General features: G+C 42.8%; 1 protein-coding gene across 1 annotated transcript in view; it reads right to left on the bottom strand.

Moving 5' to 3' along the window:
• The window catches only part of SLC6A5 (solute carrier family 6 (neurotransmitter transporter), member 5), an 83001-nt gene that overhangs the window by 46546 nt on the left and 14712 nt on the right, over positions 1–21743 (bottom strand). Inside the window, exons 6-7 of the mRNA XM_006865819.1 lie at positions 8807–8948; positions 6732–6864 (exon numbers count right to left, since the gene is read on the bottom strand). Coding sequence (XP_006865881.1) covers positions 6732–6864; positions 8807–8948 — 275 coding nt within the window. The remainder of the gene's footprint in view (positions 1–6731; positions 6865–8806; positions 8949–21743) is intronic.

Genomic DNA, 21743 nt, shown 5'->3' with positions numbered 1-21743 from the left:
ATCAAGTCCCTTCAGGACAAATTCCCCTCCAAGACTGAAACTCAAAGGGAACAACACATGAGCAGGTATGTAAGCTTGCTGATGATCATGTTGGTCTCCTGGTGAGTGGAAGAGGGGGAAAGGCAGCAATGAAGATATGGGCCAAGTCTGACCATGTTCCATAGACTCCCATCGATCTGGAGATGAGAGAGAGAAGAGGTGGGGTTGGCTGGTCTGAAGTGTGGTGAGACCTGTGGACTCCTGAGCCCATGAACAACGCCATAGCCACAGAGAGCTGGAGCTGAGAGCAAAGTGCCCAGCTGATGTGAAGTAAAGGGAGAGGCACAAGAGTGCCCAAACTTGTAGATAGTACCCATTTGACCTGGCTTTGATGGCTTGATGATCAGAACTCGACTAGAGGATGATAAAAGATGAAGGAAGTAAGTGGAAATTGCTACAATTGATAAATTTGACCTATACTTGTGGATGTAGTAGCTCAAAGTGTCAACTGAGAGGGAAGGTGACTTCACAACCAAAATCAATCCTATCCCCTCTGTATTCAGGGTTGATAGGATGGGCAACTTAGACATTGGCTACCTAAAATGGGAGGGGCTATAAAGGCTCAAAGAGTCCTGGTGTGTCACTGTGGGTTAATGCGCCAGACTGCAAAGCCATTTGAACTGCAAGGTTGGCAGTTCAAGCTCACCAACTGCTCCTCGGAAACCCATAAAATGCTATGGGTCGGAACTGACTTGATGGCACTTCACAATAACAACAATAAAGGTTCAAAGTGATTGACTTAAAAGTTTTCAAGAGGAAGTTTAGTTTCAGAGTGTGTGGAGGAAGGTAGAATCCCCACTGAATTGTTTTCATCTTATCCAGATGGTTCTGATAAAAGGAGATTGTGATAAGAGTCTTATGATTCAATAGTGAATAATTGTTATCATGACTAATTGTGACTGTCACAACTGTAAAGGTAGAAGTTTTGTAACAAAAAGAGGGGAGTAGTTAATCTTGCAGTCAGTCCAGGAACAGAGAACACTAGGACCATCTGGAGGGAGAGTAGCACGAACGGAATGTGGGACCCTATCCAGAGAAGCAGCGACACCAGAGATGATGACATGGAGAGAGAGAGCAGCTGGGGACTCTGAACTCATGGAAAGAGAAAGGCTGTGTGCTGGCAGCCAGGTGTTGGTTGCCAGGAGGCAGGCTTGCAGAATGTGTCCTTTGGTTGTTTAAATGATTATAAATTCCTGAGTGTTTTTGTGTGCATCCCTCACCTCCCTGAAAAAAAAAACAAAAAAACAAAAAAAACACAGAGGGAATAGAAACAATTATTGTTGAATGATGACACACAGAGGGATTTTTGTCGTTGCAATGAAACAATGAATGTAACACTGTAAAGAAAAAGTTCCCCCATGTAAACTAATCACTCAATTCACAATAAAAACTTAAAAAAAAAAAAAAAAAGTCTGCTGCAGGGAATACCCTGTCTAGGTCAATTCCTCTCCCTCACCTCCTTCTTCCACCCTACTTCCTCATGAGACCCAGGTGCTCAGAGGGTGAAAAAGATGTCCCTTAGTAAGTCCCCATGCCTCCACCCTACTCTATTGGTGGGATAGGGGAAGAAAACACTCTCCCATAGATCAAGGTTGTGCAGCTCAAGGCATCTGACATCTCAGTGGAAAATCACCCAACCCCCAGGTTGTCCCAAGCTGGTGTTCCAGCCACCAGATATGGCGAGGAATGGAAGACAGTACAAGTTCAGGATATTGCCCTGACCAGTCTGACTTGGGAAGGCAACTCCACCAGGACTCCCTGACCACCTGATTCTGGCAAAGAAGTAAAAATGGAAGTAGGGGCTGAGGGAGAGAAGATGACCCAGACAAGACATTTCCCACAGCAGGAAACCTCTAAAACTGGTACCCAATCTAAGCAGCTGAGACAACTGTTCCCAGTTGACTGTTAGAGGCTGTTGAAACATGACCATTTCTGGAGCTCCCTCTGTTGATTCCAAGTCCTAGAGCCCCCATAGGATAGCGTAGAACTGCTCCATGTAGTTTCCAAGGCTCTCAATCTTTATGGAAGCAGACTGCCTCCTCTTTCTCCTACAGAATGACTGTTAGGCTCAAAGTGCTGACCTTGGCAGTTAGCAGCCCAACTCTTAGCCTGTACCACCAGGGCTCCTCTCTCTGTGGAACAGGTACCATTTATCCCATTTTATAAAGGAGGAAACTGAAGCTCAGACTAAGCATCTCACAATATCTCACTCAAGGTCACCCAGCTTGAACCAAGATCCAAACCTAAAGCTTTCTAACTCCAAAGCCTACACTCTTTCCACTGATGCCATGCCATGCCATGGGCTATATGATCAGAAATGAGTGTGTCGCTGGGCCCAGATGAGGGTCAGGATTTAAGGCATAAATTTAAGGAGCCTGCCTTCTCAGATGTCAAACCTGCACTTGAAGAAATATAGAAATGAGTGCCTTCTTTAACTTTGCACCTTAGGCACCTTAATGGACTTCCCCAGTGTGTGGGCTTGCCCTGGTGTGTGGATGTGTAAAGTACTTTATGTAAAAGTACTATGAACTGAGAGAGTCTTTTGGCTTCTAAGTTTGGCTTCTAAATTCTGGGGATGTCTCAAATCTGAGTCAGGTGGGCATGAAGTCTTTATGCACAGCTAGTTCTCTGTGTTGGGGGGCTTCAGAATGCACCTGTCTCAGGATGTACTGTCAGGGGCATTAAACTTGAACAGGACTGAATTATACTTGGCAGGAGTGGCAATGACTCATTGATCTGAGCCTGTTGACCTGATACCTCGGGCAGCTTCCTCATACTGGGAGCTCCCAACAGGTGGTCAGACCCTACCAGCCTGGGCTAGCTGATTACGTTAGCTTTGTATGTTGCCATAACTCAAGCAGAGCAACTCCTGAGGTCAGGTGGGCGGCTTTTGACCATCAGGCTACCTGCTGGTCCCCTCTGTCTCTGGAAATCTAACTGCTCAAAGGAAGAAATCCTCTGTGCTTGTCTCCTCCAGGCCTACACAAGAGCAACCAAGCTAATTTGCTACCAGAGAAGGAAGGTATCTCCTGCTTAGGAATTTTAACACAAGGGAGCCCATCCTGCTGAGCAGCCCCAGAGATATAGCCATCTGAGTTCCTAAATAATGCTTCATGATGAATGTCTGCAGGGCACAGGGCAGGACAGCAAAGTGTGATGCATTACTCTGGTGGTGTCCCTCATTAAAAAAATATATATGTGGTCATTGATCTTCAGTTGGAAAGCTTTCTCGATGAAGCAGAAAGGTAATTCACTGGCAAAGCAAAAGGGAAAACCTATCTGTTCAGAGCTACTCAAAATTCCTATTCCACAAATTCAGTAAAATCTAACTCCAAGGACTAAATTCTAAATCAGTGGAAAGAATTGGTTATAACACCAAAACACCAAACTCAAATCACTGCCGTCAAGTCAGTTCCCACTCATAGTAACCCTACTAAGAGTTTCCAAGTTTGTAAATCTTTGTGGGCAGAGAAAGCCTCATCTTTCTCCTTTGGGACAGCTGGTGGGTTTGAACTGCCTACCTTGTAGTTAGCAGCCCAGTGCTTATGCTACAGTGCCACCAGGGTTCCTTAGCTATAATACCACACCCCTCCAAAAATCACAGATTAATAGAGTTAAAAAGGAATCTTAGAGATTTCTGGAACCCTTAGACTATGGCCCTTGGTCACCCTTTAGGTCTGGAACTGAACTCACTGGAACAGTGACTAAATTTTCAACCAAAAATTAAATAGGTATATGGGGGGACAACAACACTATTGAGGTACACATACCATGGAATAGCCAACCGTGCATGATCGAAAGGGCAGCATTTATCTAAGGACAAAATTCAGAGAGCTGGAAAAGAAGGCGGAATGGAAACAAACACAGAAAGGAAGTGGGATAAATTATGTTACAATGAGGTGATTGCAATCCAGATGAAAAGAAGAGTTGTGGTTGTTAAGTGCTGTCAAGTTTGTTCCAACTCATAGTGATCCTGTAGAGGGTTCCCGAGGAGTGGTTGGTGAGTTTGAACCACTGATCTCTCGGTTCAAACTGACCTGCAGTCCAGTGCTTATTCCACAGTGCCACACCAGGAATCCAAAAGAAGTATATGATTTGTTAAATGTTAAACTGAGGATCTGCTCTGTAAACTTTCAGTCAATAAACACTAAAAAGTTTTTTTGTTTTTTTTTTTTAAAGGGGGTGAGAGGGAATCTTAGAGATATTTATTGTAGCACTTGATTTTGCAGGGGAGGAAAATGAGGCCCAGATTGACCCAGTAACTTGCCCAAAGTCATACAGCTAATGACGGCTGAACTGCACAGGAGAACAGGGGTTCTGGTTCGTAGTGGGGGTGTTTTCCCCGATATCTGCATTTTTCATCTTCTCCTAACATCCTCTCCTTGGGAGAGAATGGCATGTAAGGGAAAGAGTATAGGTTTAAAGTGAGAGAGATCTGAGTTCAAATCCTACTGCTGACATTCAAAAACTGTGTGACTTCAGTCCATTTACTCAACTTTGATGAGTCTCAGCTTCTCTATCTATAAAGTGGGAATAAGGATATTTAATCTGTAGGGACACTCCTGCCTGTAAGATTTTGGTTGAGCAAATACTTGGCTACTCATGCTAAGCAATCACTTGGCTGGGCATTTTTGAAAATAGAACTCCCAACCCAAGCTTACTTTCAAGCTCCGGAAAGCAAGTTGTTCAAGGAAGCTTGGGACATGCTGACCATGGTTAGGTGGGCCAGGTTAACTTCTCCCCATCTTCCTGCTGCCTTAAAACAACAATCCAGTCTCGTAATACTCATTCAGAGTTGCAATGGCCCTTGTTGTTGTTGTTTTCAACTCATAGCAACTGTGCATAGGGTTTCTGATGAGCACCTGGTGGGTTTGAACCGCTAACCATGTGGTTCACAGTCCAGTGCTTATCCTACAGCACCAAATTGGAAGTCCACTGGCCCTTGGGGTCACTTAATCCCAGCTCTGATGAGGCCAGGGAGGAAAAACGGTCCCCAAACTCAACTGCCATTGTGCAGCCAGAATAATAGTAGAGGTTGTTGTTGTTGTTGTTGTTAAATGCCGTCGAGTCAATTCCGACCCATAGCGACCCTGTATAGGGTTTCTGAGGAGCAGCTGGTGAGCTTGAACCACCAACCTTGCAATTCAAATGGGTTTGCAGTGTGGCGCATTAACCCACAACACCACACCAGGACTCCAGTAATAGCAGTAGAGGACCTAAAACATCATCCAGTCTAATTGCTTTAACCTTAGAAATAAGGAAACTGAGGACTTCTGAAATAGCTAAGATAAAGAGAATTAGATTTTCATTTAGCAGTAAATAATAATAATAAACAAAAGCTACAAGGGATCCTTGGAGTCCTGGTGTGGCGCTGTGGGTTAAAGTGCCAGACTGCAAAGCCATTTGAACTACAAGGTTGGTGGTTCAAGCTCACCAGCCACTCCTTGGAAGCCATATACAGAGTCGCTATGGGTCAGAACCGACTTGATGGCACTTAACAACAACAATAACAAGGGTCCTGGTGTGGTACTGTCGGATAAACACTAGACTGTTAACTGCAAGGCACGAGCCAGTCCTTGGAAACCCTATACAAGGTCACTTTGAGTTGGAATTGACTAGACAGTATTAACAACATTAAGAGCAAATTAGAAGCTCAGCCAAGTTTCATGATCCAAGCGGAGATGACCCGAGATAGCAAACAAACACCATGAAAAGTCTCCAAGGACTAGAACTTGGCTCTCCTCAGGTAATCCTGACACATCTCTCAGTCTACCATTCAAATCCCATGTCACTAAATGACAAGGTGAGGTCATCAGGAGGAGCAGTTACAAAGAGGCATCCAGACACGTGCAAGCAGAAGACAAATGGGTCTATGTGGCTAATGGGTGCAGGTCTGAATGCCCGCTGAGAGATAAGAAACATACCTGGGAGAGGGAGGGGGCAAAGACCAGTCTCCTGGTGAGCCCTGATCCTTCTGAAGTTGTCCCTTCATAACACAATCACAACCAGCCCTGGTCTAAACTATTAGACCAACATCTCAACTCCACAACTTCTGGCCTAGAATCCCACGATTACACCATTCCTTGGGCCTAAAAGACATTTCATTTTCATCCTGACAAATGCAACTGTCCATTGGGGTGCCTAAGTGCTGTTGTTGGCACTGAAGTGTCTGGTTACCACTGCAGTGGTTCCTGGCTGGGACATGAGGTGTGGAAGGTTCTTTTGCTGGGAGCTGGAAAAAGGACAGGAAAGGTAAAGAACATGGTGGTTGGAAATGAGGAGAAGGAATCCACTTCAGGAGTTTGATATTTTTTCACTCCTTGAGACAAGTAATTAGTGAGCTGGCAGCCAAACCAGAGGCAAGACACCAGCAGCACTAATTCTAGAGTTTAGGGAAAGATACTGATCCTATGAAGGAGGTCCCATCTGCTAAAAGACATGGTAGCTACCGATGGGAAGGGAAGGGAAGGAAACTAATAGGGTGCCCACACCATACACCAGGAGCGCTGAACACAGTCATCTCATTGAATCCTCTTAGCAGACCCACAGGTGCGGTGCTACTTTCCCCATTGAACCCAAGGTCACAAGTGACTCATGAGCAGAATCAGAAGTAGCATCCACATCTCCCTGCACCGTTCCCAGGGCTCTTAGGTGCTCCACAACTGGGTGACCCAGAAACATAAAGCTCTTACTTTGCCGGAACTCTTGATTCCTTTAGCCAGGGACGCATACACAATGACCCAAGCCAGGAAGAGGCAGAAGGCTAGTGGCCACCTGATCTCTCCAGGATATTCAATCCCTGCAGAAATCTTCAGCACAAAGTACCTTAGAGTTGGAAAGAGGAGGGAGGGAAAGAAGAAGAGGAGTGAACAATCTACAGCTTAAATCTACCCACAGACCCAGCAACGTCTTAAACAAAAACTCCAGCAAGGCCTCCAACCTCCATGAGGGACCTGAGCAGAACAGGTTGTGAGGGATTTACAGCTCTGGGCTCTTGCCCACAGCTGTCTGTCTGTCTTTGGAGAATTTGGTTGGATTTATTCTGCTCTTGGGGACTTCCTGGCCACTCCTGACCCTAAGCAGGCTTCTGCTTGTGCTAGAACCTCTGTCCAAGACCTTCGTCAGTTCCACCAACCTCTGCAACAGCTCCAGGAGAAGCGTCATAAATTCAGCAGCAATGGGAGATCTCCATACAGCCCCCCAATCGGCATTAACAAGGGTGGTGTTTGTTTTTGGTTTTTCATCTAAGGTCACTAATAGAAACTCCATGTTGTCAAGGATGGTTTTTCCGCTTTTGCTATAGTGTGCTACACTTTTATGAGAAGGAATTCAGATAGTATTTGTATCATTCTAAAACTTTTTTTAATGAGGGCACAGTGGAGACTGCTCTCCTGGCTAAACATGCTGCTGTGTACTTGGTTGGGCGTGGTGTATGGCTGTTGTTGACTAAAAGGTAAAAGCAGATAGATAACCAGCTGCAAACAGAAGGGGCTGCTCCGCTATTGATCCTGGAGAAGTCCTGACCTGCCTGCAAGCCCCACATCATTGCAGCAGGCAGATAAGCAGGGCAGCCTCACTCCTGAGGACAAGAGAGCATGCTTGTCCTTCTCAGCAGAAAAGCCTGAGAACTGACTCAGGCAGTCCACTCATCTGTGCAGTAATCTAAGCAGGTAGCCTGTTTGGAACTGCTGAGCTTGTAAATCTCTGTTTCTCTATGACTCCAGTCACCTTGTGAACCTGAACACAGAGGCAGCCAGAATCCAGACTTTGCAGAACCATAAAGACAGCCCACAAAGTTCTGACCTGCTGTGGCAAAGGAAGACGTGGTGTCGCGCCTGGTCTATCTGGGAGTGTTAGTCTCCAGCCAGTTAGAGAGGTGACTTGGCAGCTTGTGACCATACTCTTCAGAGGAGGAATGGTCAAACCCTGCAGTGCCAGAATAGCTTCAACCCTGGAGTGACCTGGGCTCAAGGCATGAGTAGGACTAGCCAAGGAAGGGGTAGAACTGAACTGAGCTCCAAGGTAAAACTGGGGAATCTGAAGCAATCCCCTTCCCATCCCTACCTACCCCAAATTAAGTAAACCATTTAGTCAACAATTCCATAGTGTCTTGACTTTCTGAACTACTCCATACTTAAATAAGGGAACTAGAGGAAGTCTCAAAGAACATCTTGAGAATATTTCATTTTGGATGATAAGACTGGCCCAGAGGGTTAGTAAAGACCACCAAATGCAGCTTTAGAAACCATTCCACCTTACCTAACCACATGAATTGTGTGAGCAGATTCCACCTGACCACCAGGTCAGACTCATTTTCTCAGTTCCCTAGTGAATTCAAGACCCACCTCCTCCCAACTCTATGGTAGTTATCTTTTTCCTTCTTTTTAAGTAATTGATTTTACTTCTTGTTGTTGTTGGAAATATACACAGCAGAATATACACCAATTAACAATTTCTCCAGGTACAATGAATTTCATTGATTATATTCTTCTAGTTGTGCTGGGTGAGTATGGTTTACAATCTTTAGAGGGATTATTTCATCAATCCACTTAACTCTCCCTTCTATTCATGCACATGAGCAGAGTTTCGCAGTAGAGAAAACCTGGAATAGGGATGAATGGCATTTGGGAGAAAATGTCTTCCTCCTGATTGCTCAGGTTGGAAAAGAGGATACAGAGCTAAGGAAAGCATCCCTCTGGTCTTAGGGCTGGATGACCATTACAGTTCATTGGGTTTCTCTCTTTTTTTCAAAAAAACAAAAACTTACTTGAAATACTCTTCACTCCCACTGACAAACGTCTTATTGGCCTGGCTGGTGAAGTTAATCATTGTCAAGTTGGGGTAGGCAGTCATGCAGAAAGTTGAGTTCTTGATCTGTATTTTGGGGTGGTCACTAATGACACAGGAGTCTGTGTAAGAGAGGATGAAACAGAAACACGGTAACATTGGTACCAAAAACAAGCGCACCTCTCTCTCTAACAACTTGTAAAACAAAAGCTGAAAAGACCAATCTACCACTTGAAGTATGTCCGTTCAGAATATGTCTGTCCATATGCCACATCCATTTCCACTTCTTCTGTTCAAAGTCCAACATGGTAGCCCATGGCTTGCTATCTCTTGGAGTTGGTTTTATTTAGGGGTCCTGGTGTGGCACTGTGGGACAATGCAGTGGACCACAGGATAGGTTTGAACTGCAAGGATGGCGGTTCAGATTCACCAGCCAATCTTTGGAAACCCTATACAGAGTCACTATGAGTCAGAACTGACACACCAGGAAATCCTTGAACTCCAAATGCCAGAAAGTAAGGAATTACAGAATTAATTATCTATGCAAATGAGTTGGTAATCTGAAATAATGCATAAAAAACAACAATAACAAAATATTGGAGAATGATTTGGGGAAAGTATTTACAAAGCAAAGCTAGATGTAGATGAACCACTGAATGGCATTTTTCCATCACAGCATGCCAGCACCCACAGTGGGTTCCCTTTCATCAAGCACTCCCTGTGTGGCTCTGACTGCACTGTATTTGTTGCTGTTGTCAGGTGCCATCGAGTCGGAACTGACTCATAGCGACCCCATGCACAGCAGAATGAACCAATGTCCAATCTTGGGCCAACCTCACTGCCACTGCCACACTTGAGTGCATCAATGATGCCACCTGGCTGATCCATCTCGTTAGGGGTCTTCCTCTTTTTCCCTGACCCTCCATCTTACCCAGCATAACATTCTTCTCCAGCGATTGTTCTCTCCTGACAATATGTCCAAAGTATGAGATGAAGCTTAGCCATCCTGGCCTCCAAGGAGCACTCTGGTTGCACCTCTTCCAGAACAGATCTATTGGTTCTTTTGACACTTTCAGTATTCTCCTCCAACACCACAATTCAAAGGCATCAATTCTTCTACGATCCTCCTTATTCACTGTCCAGCTTTCGCATCCATAGTACTTCACAAACATGGTTGGTTGGTTGTTAGGCTGAGCAGTCAGTTCTAACTCATAGCGACCCTGCACAGGGTTTCTGAGACTATAAATCTTTACAGGAGCAGAACGCCTCATCTTTCTCCTGCGGAACAGCTGGTAGTTTCAAACTGCTGACCTTGAGGTTAGCAGCCCGATTCATAACTACTATGCTACCAGAGATGATCTCATTAAATCCTCATACTGTCCCTATGCTATTGGTACTATTATCTCCATTTTTTTAAAATGAAGAAAACTGCTTAGAGAAGTTACCTAATTCTGCCAAAGCCACAAAGTTAGTGAGGAACAGATTCAGGATTCAAATGCATACCCATATGATGCCAGGGTTGGGCTCTTAGTCACTATGGACAACAAATGACACTGAAATGAATTTAGTCAGACATAAGCAAACCTTTTGAAGGGCTACTGCCACAGAAATTGGCTAAGAAGTCCATCCTGAACCCACCGGTGGTACCATGGACTCACACAGTGAGTAAGATGCCTGTTCCTCCTGGTGTCTCTGTTCATGGGGGTTCGTGGAGACAGAGCTCTGCTGTGTGCTTGTGAGCCTGACTCAGGACCTAACACAGCCCTTCTCAACTAGGGGAGAATTTGCCACTCGGGGGACATTTGGCAATGTCTAACCTGGAGAAGGTGCAACTAGCTTCTAGTGAGTAGAGGCCAGAAATGCCAGTCAACATCATACATGGTCCAAAACAGGCCCCCACAACAAAGGAATATCCAGTCCAAAATGTCAATAGTATATCAGTTGAGACTGAGCTAGTTTGGGATAGAGAGGGGAATTAACTACGTGGATCTTAGTACATCAGATACTGTGATAGACAATTATTCTCTCATGAAACCCTACAAAAACTTATTTTAGATGAGAAGAAGCTGAAGTCTTTCTGATCATTTTATAATGCTTCTCCGACAGCATTACAAGGAGACATGGTAGGTTAAGGTTGGGCTGCCAAACGAAAGGTTGTCAGTTCAAGCCCACCAACTGCCTTGCTTTGTGACAGTCTGCTTTTGTAAACATTTGTTGTTTACATTTGTTGTTGTGAAGTGCCGTCGAGTCAGTTCTGACCCATAGCGACCCTGTAGAGGGTTTCTAAGGAGCAGCTGGTGAACTTGAACTGCCAACCTTGCAGCTTAAATGGCTTTGCAGTCTGGCGCATTAGGCCACAGCGCCACACCAGGACTGCCTCAGAAACCCTCTGGGGTAGTTCCACTCTGTCCCACAGGGTCACTATGGGTTTGATCTACTCAGTGGCAGTGGGTTGGGTAGAGATTTTATGGAGTCGTGATGTGGTGCTATGGGTTAATGCACTGGAATGCCAGGTCAGTTTGAACTGCAAGGTCAGAGGTTCAAGATCACCAGCGGCTCCATAGAAATCCTATACAGGATCACTATGAGTTGGAACTGACCCCACAGCACTTAACAACAGCCCACTAAATACCAGAAGCCCCAGTTATGACAACCAGAAATGTCTCCAGACATTGTCAAATATCTCCTGCAAAATAGTCTTGGGTTAAAAGCACCGTGGAGCACAGTTCTATTCTGACACAAATGGGGTGGCCACAAGTCAAAATAGACTGTTGTAATTTGGTTGATTTGCTTTATTTATTATTTTTTTTTTTGAGGCCCATCGCTTTAGAGTCTTTAAAGTACTTAAGTGCTTTCCTGCGCAATATATCTTCTTCAGTCTGATCAAACAAAGGGGCTCATATATTTACTGAGGAAGAGCTGGTTTCTCCCAGCAGCCACCTGACTGAAAACAATTACAGCATCATTCATATCCCTTTTCTAAAATAACCACAAAAATTATTTCTCACCTTCCTGCCTAAAAGTAAGTCCATCCCCTAAAGCTAAAGGAAACATTAACACGCAGACAAATGTCAAATCGCTTGCTTCCAAAACTGCCACTGTGAACCGCGTGGATGCTCTCTCTAGAGAGCGTCTCTGGATCACCACGCGCCACAGCCCTACAAGGTCACGATTCCTGCAGCACTGCAGAAAGGCTCACACGCTACACGCTCATTCCCGGCAGCCTCAAGCCTCCTGCAATATCCCTTTTCATCGCTGGGCGGCAGAAGCATGCTTCCCAGCGCACAACGCCTTCAGGCCTCAACCAAAGGAAACATGGACAGTCTCATCAGAGAGCTCCGCGGCCCAGCAACCCTGAACAAAGAACAGTGATAATGATCGTGCTAAATTGGAAGCTGTTGGAATGGAATTATCTTTACTAGGGCAATTATTAATAAATGAAAGCACATGAAAAACCAGAGAGAAAAGGAAGCATTTAATTAAAGTTCTAATGAAAATTAAGCCAGTCCAGAAATAGAAATAGTATTTACGTTGCTCCCATTTTAACTGGTCCAGCTAGCTCATTTTGTCACAACAGAGTCTCACTTGGCAGGGTACAGATGAGCTGTTCTCCATAACAGATACCTGGAGGCTCAGATCACCGTAAAGAAAACAAGCTCTTACAACCTTCACCTTAGAAATCTGTGGCAAACTCACCCCCTACCCATGGCAGAGACTGGGCTTTTCTGGGAGCTGCAGCAGGTACAATGCTTGAGCATCTATCTCTATGTTGTGTAGTGCTGATATGGCACGAGCAAACATTCCCCAATGGGACTGAAGATCATCCCTCTGCTGGTCACAGTTCTTTTGCCCAGCTGTCATATGATATAGGTGGCTTTGGGGTTGAGAAGGAAAGGGTGAGCATGGAAGGTCATTTGCACAACACTGCATTGCAAGAATGGAGGCTTTCTGTTTCCTAAATGCACCTTGCACAGAGGGTTAGCATTTCCTTCGGGAAAGAGGCTGGGGACCTCCATTTTCTGGACTCCAGCTTGCCCAGCAGAGCAATGGGGCTAGAACGCCGCCTGCTAAGCTGCAAATCAGGCCACCATCAAGTTTTCCAAGCTACTGCAGGAGCACTGGGCCAGCCCGGAGCCAGTAACAGGATCCTCTCCTGTGTAGTTAACACAGAAGAGAGCTGGAGGCTCTGTGCAAAGAAACGTGAAGACAGACACCTCATTTTTTTTTTTTTTTAAAGAAACAAATAAAAATGTAAAGTAATAGCTAAGAAGGAGATACACTCTAAAAGCATATGCCCAGCTTGTCTGTACGTTTCTAGGGAAAGATGTCCATGCTGTCTTTCTGCTCAGAGCTTTGAAGTGGTATGGTTTGGACCAATCAAATAGGTGCTTCGTTGTGTAAGGCCTTTGCTCTACCTTCCATGTTTCCTGAGTCATAAGTCAGACTGGGAATTCGGCAAGGCCAGCCCCTTATACCTCTACCCACACCTAGACATGATAGCTCACTTAAAAATTAAAACGTCATTTACTAGTACATGTGAGGAGTCCTGGTGTAGTGCTGAGGATTAATATACTGCACTGGAAGGTCAGCGGTTCAAGCTCGCCAGCTGATCTTCGGAAACTTTATACCAGGTTGCTATGAGTCGGAAAAGGAGCTCTGGTAGCGTAGTGATTATAAATCAGGCTGTGAAACTTAAGTTCAGCTAGTTTGAAACTACCAGCGATTCCGTGGGAGAAAGAGAGGGTTTCTGTTCCCGTAAAGATTTACAGCCTTGGGAATCTTCTGCAGGGTCGCTATGAGTAGGAACCGACTCTACCGCACACCCCCACCACCATAAGTCGGACTCGACTCGACGGCGGCACTTACCAACAACAGTACACGTGAAGGAGCCCTGTGTGTGTGTGGTGTGTGTGTATATTAGTACATGTGAAGGTTCCTGGTGGCACTGTGGCTAAGCGCTCACCTGCTAACCGAAATGTCAGTGGTTGGAACTCATCAGTCACTCTGCAAGAGAAAGACTCTGCAAAAGCAGCCTCATTCTGTAACAATTGTTGTTGTTAAATGCTGTTGAGTCAGTTCCAACCCATAGCGACCCTGTATAGGGCTTCCGAGGAGCGGCTGGTGAGTTTGAACTGTCAACCTTGTGGTTCAAACTGACTTTACAGTCCAGTGCGTTAACCTACAGTGCCACACCAGGAAACTGTCCTTTAAGGTCAGATTCACTATGAGGTGAAATCAACTCTATATCAACTACTTTGATTTTTATGCATATACATATGTGTATATAGAAGGAGCTCTGGTAACAAGTGGTTACAAGTAGGGCTGCTAACCTCAAGGTCAGCAATTCAAAACTGCCAGCTGTTCCATGGGAGGAAGATGAGGCTTTCTGCTCCTGTAAAGATTTACAGCCTTGGAAACCCTATACAGGGTCACTCTGAGTCTGAACCGACTCCACGGCACACCACCACCACCATATGTATGTATGTATGTACATATATTCTATACATATATATGTGTGTGTGTACTAGCTCCCATGAGGAGCAGTTTGACAGAGGTGTAACAAAAAGAGATGAATGCTTATGAACAGGTGAAGCACACTGTGAAATGACTGAGGAAGCCAATTTTGAGAAAAACAGACTCCAGTTGTGTGTGAAAAAAAATGAGCTGAGAGGTAGTCAGAGCTTGCATTCAAGAACTTTCTTGCTTTGAAAAATAACTTGCATCTCTCCAAGAGAAAATGGTCTTTGAGGGAAAGATGCTGAAAAACAAAACGACAAAGAAAGGAAGGACATGGAAGCAAAGATGACGACAGTTGGTAAAAAAAAAAAGAAGAAAACCCTTAGAGATGGCTTGACACAGTGGCTGCCACACTGGGCTCAAACACAACAGTGATTGTCAGGATGTCACCGGTCTGGGCAGCGTTTCATTCTATTGTACAAAGGCTTGTTATGTCGGAACCAACTCAACATCACATATACATGGCATCAGGATGGGAAGTAAATTCATTAACAAATTGTGACATGCTGATAATACAACCTGGCTTATGGAAAGCGAAGAGGACTTGAAACACTTACGGGGGAAGATCAAAGGCAACAGTCTTCAGTATGGATTACACCTCAATATAAAGTAACAAAATTTCTCACATGATCTGGACCAATAGGAAACATCATGATAAATAGAGAAAATGTTGAAATTATCAAGGAATTCATTTTGCCTGGATCCGTGATCAGTGCCCCCCAGAAGCAGCAGTCAAGAAATCAAATGGCATATTGTATTAGACGAATGTGATACAAAAGATCTGTTTTAAATGTTAAAGAGAAAAGACATCACTTTGAAGACTAAGGTGTGCCTGACCCAAGCCAAGGTATTTTCAGTTGCCTCATATGCATACAAAAGCTGAACAGTGAATAAGGAAGACCAAAAGAGAAATGATACCTTTTAACTTAGGTCGTTAGCAAAGAATATTAAATCTACCATGGACTGCCAGAAGAATGAACAAATCTGAATTTGATGAAGTATATTCAGAATGCTCCTTAGAAACAAAGAAGGTGAGACTCTGTCTCATATAATACTTTGGACATGTTACCAAGAGGGGCCAGTCCATGGAGAAGGACAACATACTTGGTAAAGTAAAGCATCAGTGAAAAAGAGGCAGACCCTCAAGGCAATGGACTGACACAGTGTCTGCAACAAAGGACCTAAAGGTGGCAATAATTGTGAGGATGGTGCAGAAACTGACAGCGTTTTAGCTGCTGTACGAGTCAAAACTGACTTGAGGGAACCTAATAACATGTATGTATCTATGTACATAAGGAGCCCTGGTAGTACTCTGGATAAATGCTAAGTTGACAATTCAAATACATCAGCCATTCCAAGGGAGAAAGACAAGGCTATTTGATTTCTATTACATTGAAATGGTAGTTTTAGCATCCTCAAGTGAATCAAATTGTGCTGCTTTTAAATGTTCTTTGAGCTTTATCTGAAGGTCAAGATCAGGGCTGTAGGGTGGATGGGGTATGGTTTCCCAATGAAATTCTTGTAGGAGAGCCTTTGTTACCCTCAAAGAATGAGCAGGTACATTGTTGTGATGGAAAAAAAACATTACTTAAGCGTAACTTTGCTGGCCTTTTTCTCATCAATGCAGTTTTCCAATTTCTTAAAACTTCTTCATAATAAGCTTCCATGATTTCCTGTGTCCTTTGAGAAAAAATATCAAGATCACCCCCTTTGGGATCCCAAAACATAGTCGCCATAATCTTCTAAGCTGACCTCTCTTCCTTGAGTTTAACTGGCCTAGCAGATCCCCTTGGAAGTCAATGTTTAGACAGACTATTTTTTATTGAAGGCACCACAACAAGATTTAGACAAGTGTATCACTGAGAAAACTTGTCTGCAGCCATCAACTGATGGCAGAGACATGCTAAACACATTTTATTTGGAATAAACCCATGTATGTATGAGCTGGGAACCCTAGTAAAAATACTTCTCTAACTTACCCTCATATATATATATATACACATACACACACACACACACACACACACACACATATATATATATATATATATATATGAAGGGGCTTCAAAAAGTTTATAGAAAAATGAAATGAAAAGATAATAGAACTTTTTCATGAGCATTTTTTAATCTATATAAACTGTTTGAAGCATATATCCATGGGTAGTGCAAATGGGTAAGGTGTTTGGCTGCTAATCAAAAGGCTGGAGATTTGATGCACCTTTGCAATCTGGTAGTTGCAGTGGTGATGTGCCGCAGAATTGTTCCAACTCATAGCATCCCTGTACAGGGTTTTTGAGGCTGTAAATCTTTACAGGAACAGAAAGCCTCATCTTTCTCCCGCGGAACAGCTGGTAGTTTCGAACTGCTGACCTTGCAGCTCGCAGCCTGATTCATAACCACCATCTACTCCCCCAAAATCAGTCCCTGAAACCCCATGGAACAGTTTTACTCTGACAGACATAGGGTCCTCATGAGTCCTAATCTACTTAATGACAACTGGTTTAGTTTCTTTTCTTTTCTTTTTTCCATCTGGCTGTAAAATAAATAAATGTCCATATAGATGATATAGAAAAATAAAATTGTTCCAAAATCTACCATTGTTAGCACTTGGTGTATTACTTTCCTATGTGCTCCATATCTATACATATATTTTTACTGAAGATAAAATTGTACTAGAAACCTGTATCTGCCTTTTTATACTTAACATAATATGTTGAGGATTCTTTATGAATACTTGTATTCAACATTCCCATCTTTTTGTTTTACAAAGAAAAATCATGCCTCTGAGCACCTTTATATGAATATTCACTTGCAGTGGCTGTAAAATCCTTCATCTTTCGGAGGCATCTTAATTTATTTGAGCCATGGAATTATTCAATAATTATTTGCATTTTTCAAACACGTATGTTTAGATTATCGCCCAATATTGTAAATACGGCTAAAAGGAACAATCTTTTAAAGTGTTTACCTGCATCTCTGATTTCCACCTTAAGACAGACTCATGGAATGGAATTGTTAAGTCAAACTAATGTGCAGACCAGCTTTCTTTTTACCTAATATAATCTTAACATAAGTATCAGTTAGGGACCACCCTGACTTACGGCACTCTGCCAGGACTGGTGGAATAGAACCTGCTGGAGCAAGAACTTTTCAAGAACCCTGGACAGAAGACCAGGAGCCATGAAACCCAAATCCCAGTATCACTTCTTTCTGGGGACTTCACAGCATAACTGTCCTCTGGACCTCAGAGTCCCCTTCATCACCTGCAAGTAGTGACCATGCCCTCTGGAACTTACAGAGCTATTATTAAGAATAAAGTAGGTATCATTTATGACTCTGCTTTGTAAACTGAGAAGCAGGGAGCTGGGTGGTTAGGATCATAGTCCTAGGAGAAAGACAAAATTGGGTTCAAATCCCAGGGTTTACCACACAGCTAACTCTACGGCCTTAAGCTTAGTTTCCTCATCTGTAAAACAGAACTCATAAAATAAGACATGCGTAGGCTTTTTGTACGCCTTAACAATGTTAACATATGTAAAAAGGCTCAGCATGATGTTAGCATACAGTAATACTGTTGTTAGTTGCTATCCAGTCAGTTTCGATTCATAGGAACCCAACGTACAACAGAATGAAACAGTGCCTGCTCCTTCCTGCACCATCGTCACAACTGTAGTTATGTTTGAATCCATTATTGCAGCCACCATGTCAATCCATCTCACTAGAGGACATCCTCTTTTTCATTGACCCTCTACTTTACCTAGCATAATGTCCTTCTACAGGGACTGGTCCTTCCTGATGACATGTCCAAAGTATGAGATAAAGTCTCACCATCCTTGCTTCAAAGGAACGTTCTGACAGTACTTTTTCCAAGACAACTTTATTTGTTCTTTTGGTAATCCATGGTACATTCATTATTATTAACCAGGCTCTGTGGGCTAATGTGTCAGACTGCAAAGTTGTTTGAACTGCAAGGTCAGTGGTTCAAGCTCACCAGCTGCTATTTGGAAACCCTATACAGGGTCACTATGGGTCAGAATCGACTTGACAGCACTTAACAACAACAACAACAAATAATTAAAATGCATTGGTTTTTCTAGTCTTCCTTATTCATTGTCCAACTTTTCACCTATATATGATGTGATTGAAAATACCATGACTTGTGGACATACCTTACTTCTCAAACTGGTATCTTTGCTTTTTAACCATTTTAAGTGGTCTTTTTCAGCAGATTTGCCTAATGCAATAATCATTTAATTTCTTGACTGCTGCTTCCATGAGCATTGATTGTGGGTTCAAGCAAAATGAAGTCAACGTCAATCTTCTTTCCATTTATCATGATGTCATTTACTGGTCCAGTTGTGAGGATTTTCATTTTCTTCACATCAAGGTGCAATCTATACTGAAGGCTGTACTCTTCAGTTTTTTAATCCTCTTCACTTTCAGCAAGCAAGGTTGTATCATCTACATATTGCAAGTTGTTAGAGTCTTCCTCTAATCCTGATGTAATCTTCTTCTTCATATATTGCAGTTTCTTGGATTATTTGTTCAGGTTACATTTTGAATAAGTATGGTGAAAGGATACAACCCTGCTGTACACTTTTCCTGATTTTGAACCATTCATGATCCCTTTGTTCTGTTTCAAGGACTGCCTCTTGGTCTATGCACAGGTTCCTCATGAGCAAAATTAAGTGTTCTGGGATACTCATACTTCCCAATGTTATCCATAGTTTGTTATGATCCACACAATCCAAATGCCTTTGCCAAATCAATAAAGGACAAGTAAACATCATTCTGGTAATCTCTGCTTTCAGCTAAGATCCATCTGACATAAGTAATGATATACTTCACTCCAAGTTCTCTTGTGAAACTGGCTTGAAATTTTGGCAAATCCTCGTAGGTGCTCCAACCATTTTTTTTAACATCTCCAGCAAAATTTTACTTGCATGTAATATTAATGTTATTGTTCAATGATGTCTGCATTCCATTGGGTCACCTTCTTTGGAATGTTGTTAACAAATATGGATCTCTTCCAATGGACTGATCAGGTAAGAGTCTTCCAGATTTCTTGGCATAGATGAGTGAGAGCCTCCAGCGAAGCATCAGTTTGTTGAAACATTTCAACTTGTAATCAGCCAATTCCTGGAGCCTGGTTTTTCACTAATGCCTTCAAAGTAACTTGGCCTTTGCCTTCAATATTGCAATCCAAGGCTAGAATTTTTTTTCTTCAGTTCTTTCAGCTTGAGAAATGCTGAACATGTTCTTTCCTTTTGGTTTTCTAACTCGAGGTCTTTGCACATTTCATTATAATACTTGACATTGTCTTATAAAGCTGGCCTTGATCATTTTTTCCTTTTTGGGGGGGAGGTTCTCAATTTACCTCTTTCACTTCATCATTTCTACAAGTCACTTTAGCTTTTCTCTATACTCAAGAGTAAGTTTGAGAGTCTCTTCTGACATCCACTTTGTTTTTTTCTTTCATTTCTGTCTTTTAAATTATCATTTGGTTTTTTTCATGTCATTCCGTTACTCCTTTGGTCTTCAGTGATTAGTGTTCTTGATGTCATTCCACTTTTCTTTGGTCTTCAGTGATTAGTGTTCAGTGCATCAAATCTGTTCTTGAGATGGTCTCAAAATTCAGGTGAGATATAGTCAAAATCATATTTTGGCTCTTTGGGACTTGGTTTAATTTTCTTCAGCTTCCGCTTGAACTTGCATATGACCAATTGATGGTCTGTTCCACAGTCTGTCCCTGAACTTCTTTTGGCAAATGAAATTGAGGTTCTCCATCATCTTTTCCCACAAATGTAGTCAATTTGATTCCTGTGTACTCCATCTGGTGAGGTCCACATGTATAGCCACCATTTACATTGTTGAAAATAGATATTTGCAATTAATAAGTCATTGATCTTACAAAATTCTATGTCAGTTCCAGCATTATTTCTATCACCAATACTATTTCCCAGCTACTTCTCTTTGTTCAGTGTTTCCAACCTTCACATTCCACATTATCAATGTATATTGATAACATGTTTGATCAATTTCAGACTGAAGAAGTTTGTAGAATTCTTCAATTTCATTAGCACTGGCTTTAGTGGTTGGTACATAAATTTGAATAATAGTGGTATTAACTGGTCTCCCTTGTAGGCATACGGATACTATCCTATCACAAATAACACTGTACTTCAAGTTAGATTTTGTGATCATCTTTCTTAAAATGAACATAATGCTATTCCTCTTCAATTTGTCATTCCCAGAAAAGTTAAACCATATGAGTGTCTGATTCAAAATGGTCGAAACTAGTTCTTTTCTGCTCACTAATGCCTGGATATCGATCTTTATTTCATTATTTATATATAACTTACAATTTTCATGGATTCATACTTCGTACAATCCATGTTTTGATTCTTAGTGGATGTTTGCAGCTGATTCTTCACATTGGCGTTGTGTCCTATAATTAAGGTTTAGAAAGCTTTGCTTCATCCACATCATTTAGGTCAACTCCACTTTGAGGAGGCAGCTCTTCCCCAGTCATAGTTAGTGCCTTCCTGCCTGAGGGGCTCTTCTTCTGGCAGCATATCAGACACTGTTCCACTGCTATTCATAAAGTTTTCAATGGTTGACCTTTCAGAAATGGTCCACCTCTCTTTCCCAGTCTGTCTTAGTCTGTAAGCTATGCTGAAACCTGTCTGCCATGGGTGCGCCTGCTGGTATTTAAAATGACAATAACATTGCTTCCAGCATCACAACAACACACAAGCCACCACAGTGTCATAAACTGACAGATGAGTGCTGGCATTATTGTCTGATTCAAAATGGCCAATCCTAGTCCATTTCAGTTTGCTAATGCCTAGCATCTCGATCTTTATGCATTCCTTTTCATTTTTGACACTTAACCATTTTTCTGGACTCATATTTTATACATTCCACATTCTGATTAATAATGGAAGTTGCAGCTGCTTTTATTAAATGTTAAGGTGCTATACAAATAATAGTGGACATTGTGGGGAGATGAGGATGGTAGTTCTGAACCACCATCCCTCCTGGTGAGGTCAGCTGCAGGGCTGCTAACTGCCATGACCCACGTAGTTACAGGAAGTCCCTAGGGATGCTGTTCCAGCAGATCTCCCTCTCAGGCACCATCTAAAAAGCACAAGAAGGCCTCCAGAACAACCTACAATCTTGAAGTATTTCTCTAGTCCAGAACCCCCTCTTTGAAAAATACACTCTGGGAGAACAAACAAGATGGCGGATCAGGTGGACGTATAGCAGAGAGCTCCGCCAACAACAACACAGAATACCAGACCAAGCAGGCTCAGGGGATGGTCCCAGAACTCTGAACCACATATAAAGGAATACTTAGAAGGTTGGAAGGCTCACAGCTGGGGGAATTTGTGGCAGAA

The sequence above is a fragment of the Chrysochloris asiatica genome, unplaced genomic scaffold (assembly GCF_000296735.1).
Source record: "Chrysochloris asiatica unplaced genomic scaffold, ChrAsi1.0 scaffold00083, whole genome shotgun sequence".
NCBI classification, from domain to species: domain Eukaryota; kingdom Metazoa; phylum Chordata; class Mammalia; order Afrosoricida; family Chrysochloridae; genus Chrysochloris; species Chrysochloris asiatica.
This window is presented reverse-complemented; position numbering and strand designations above follow the sequence as displayed.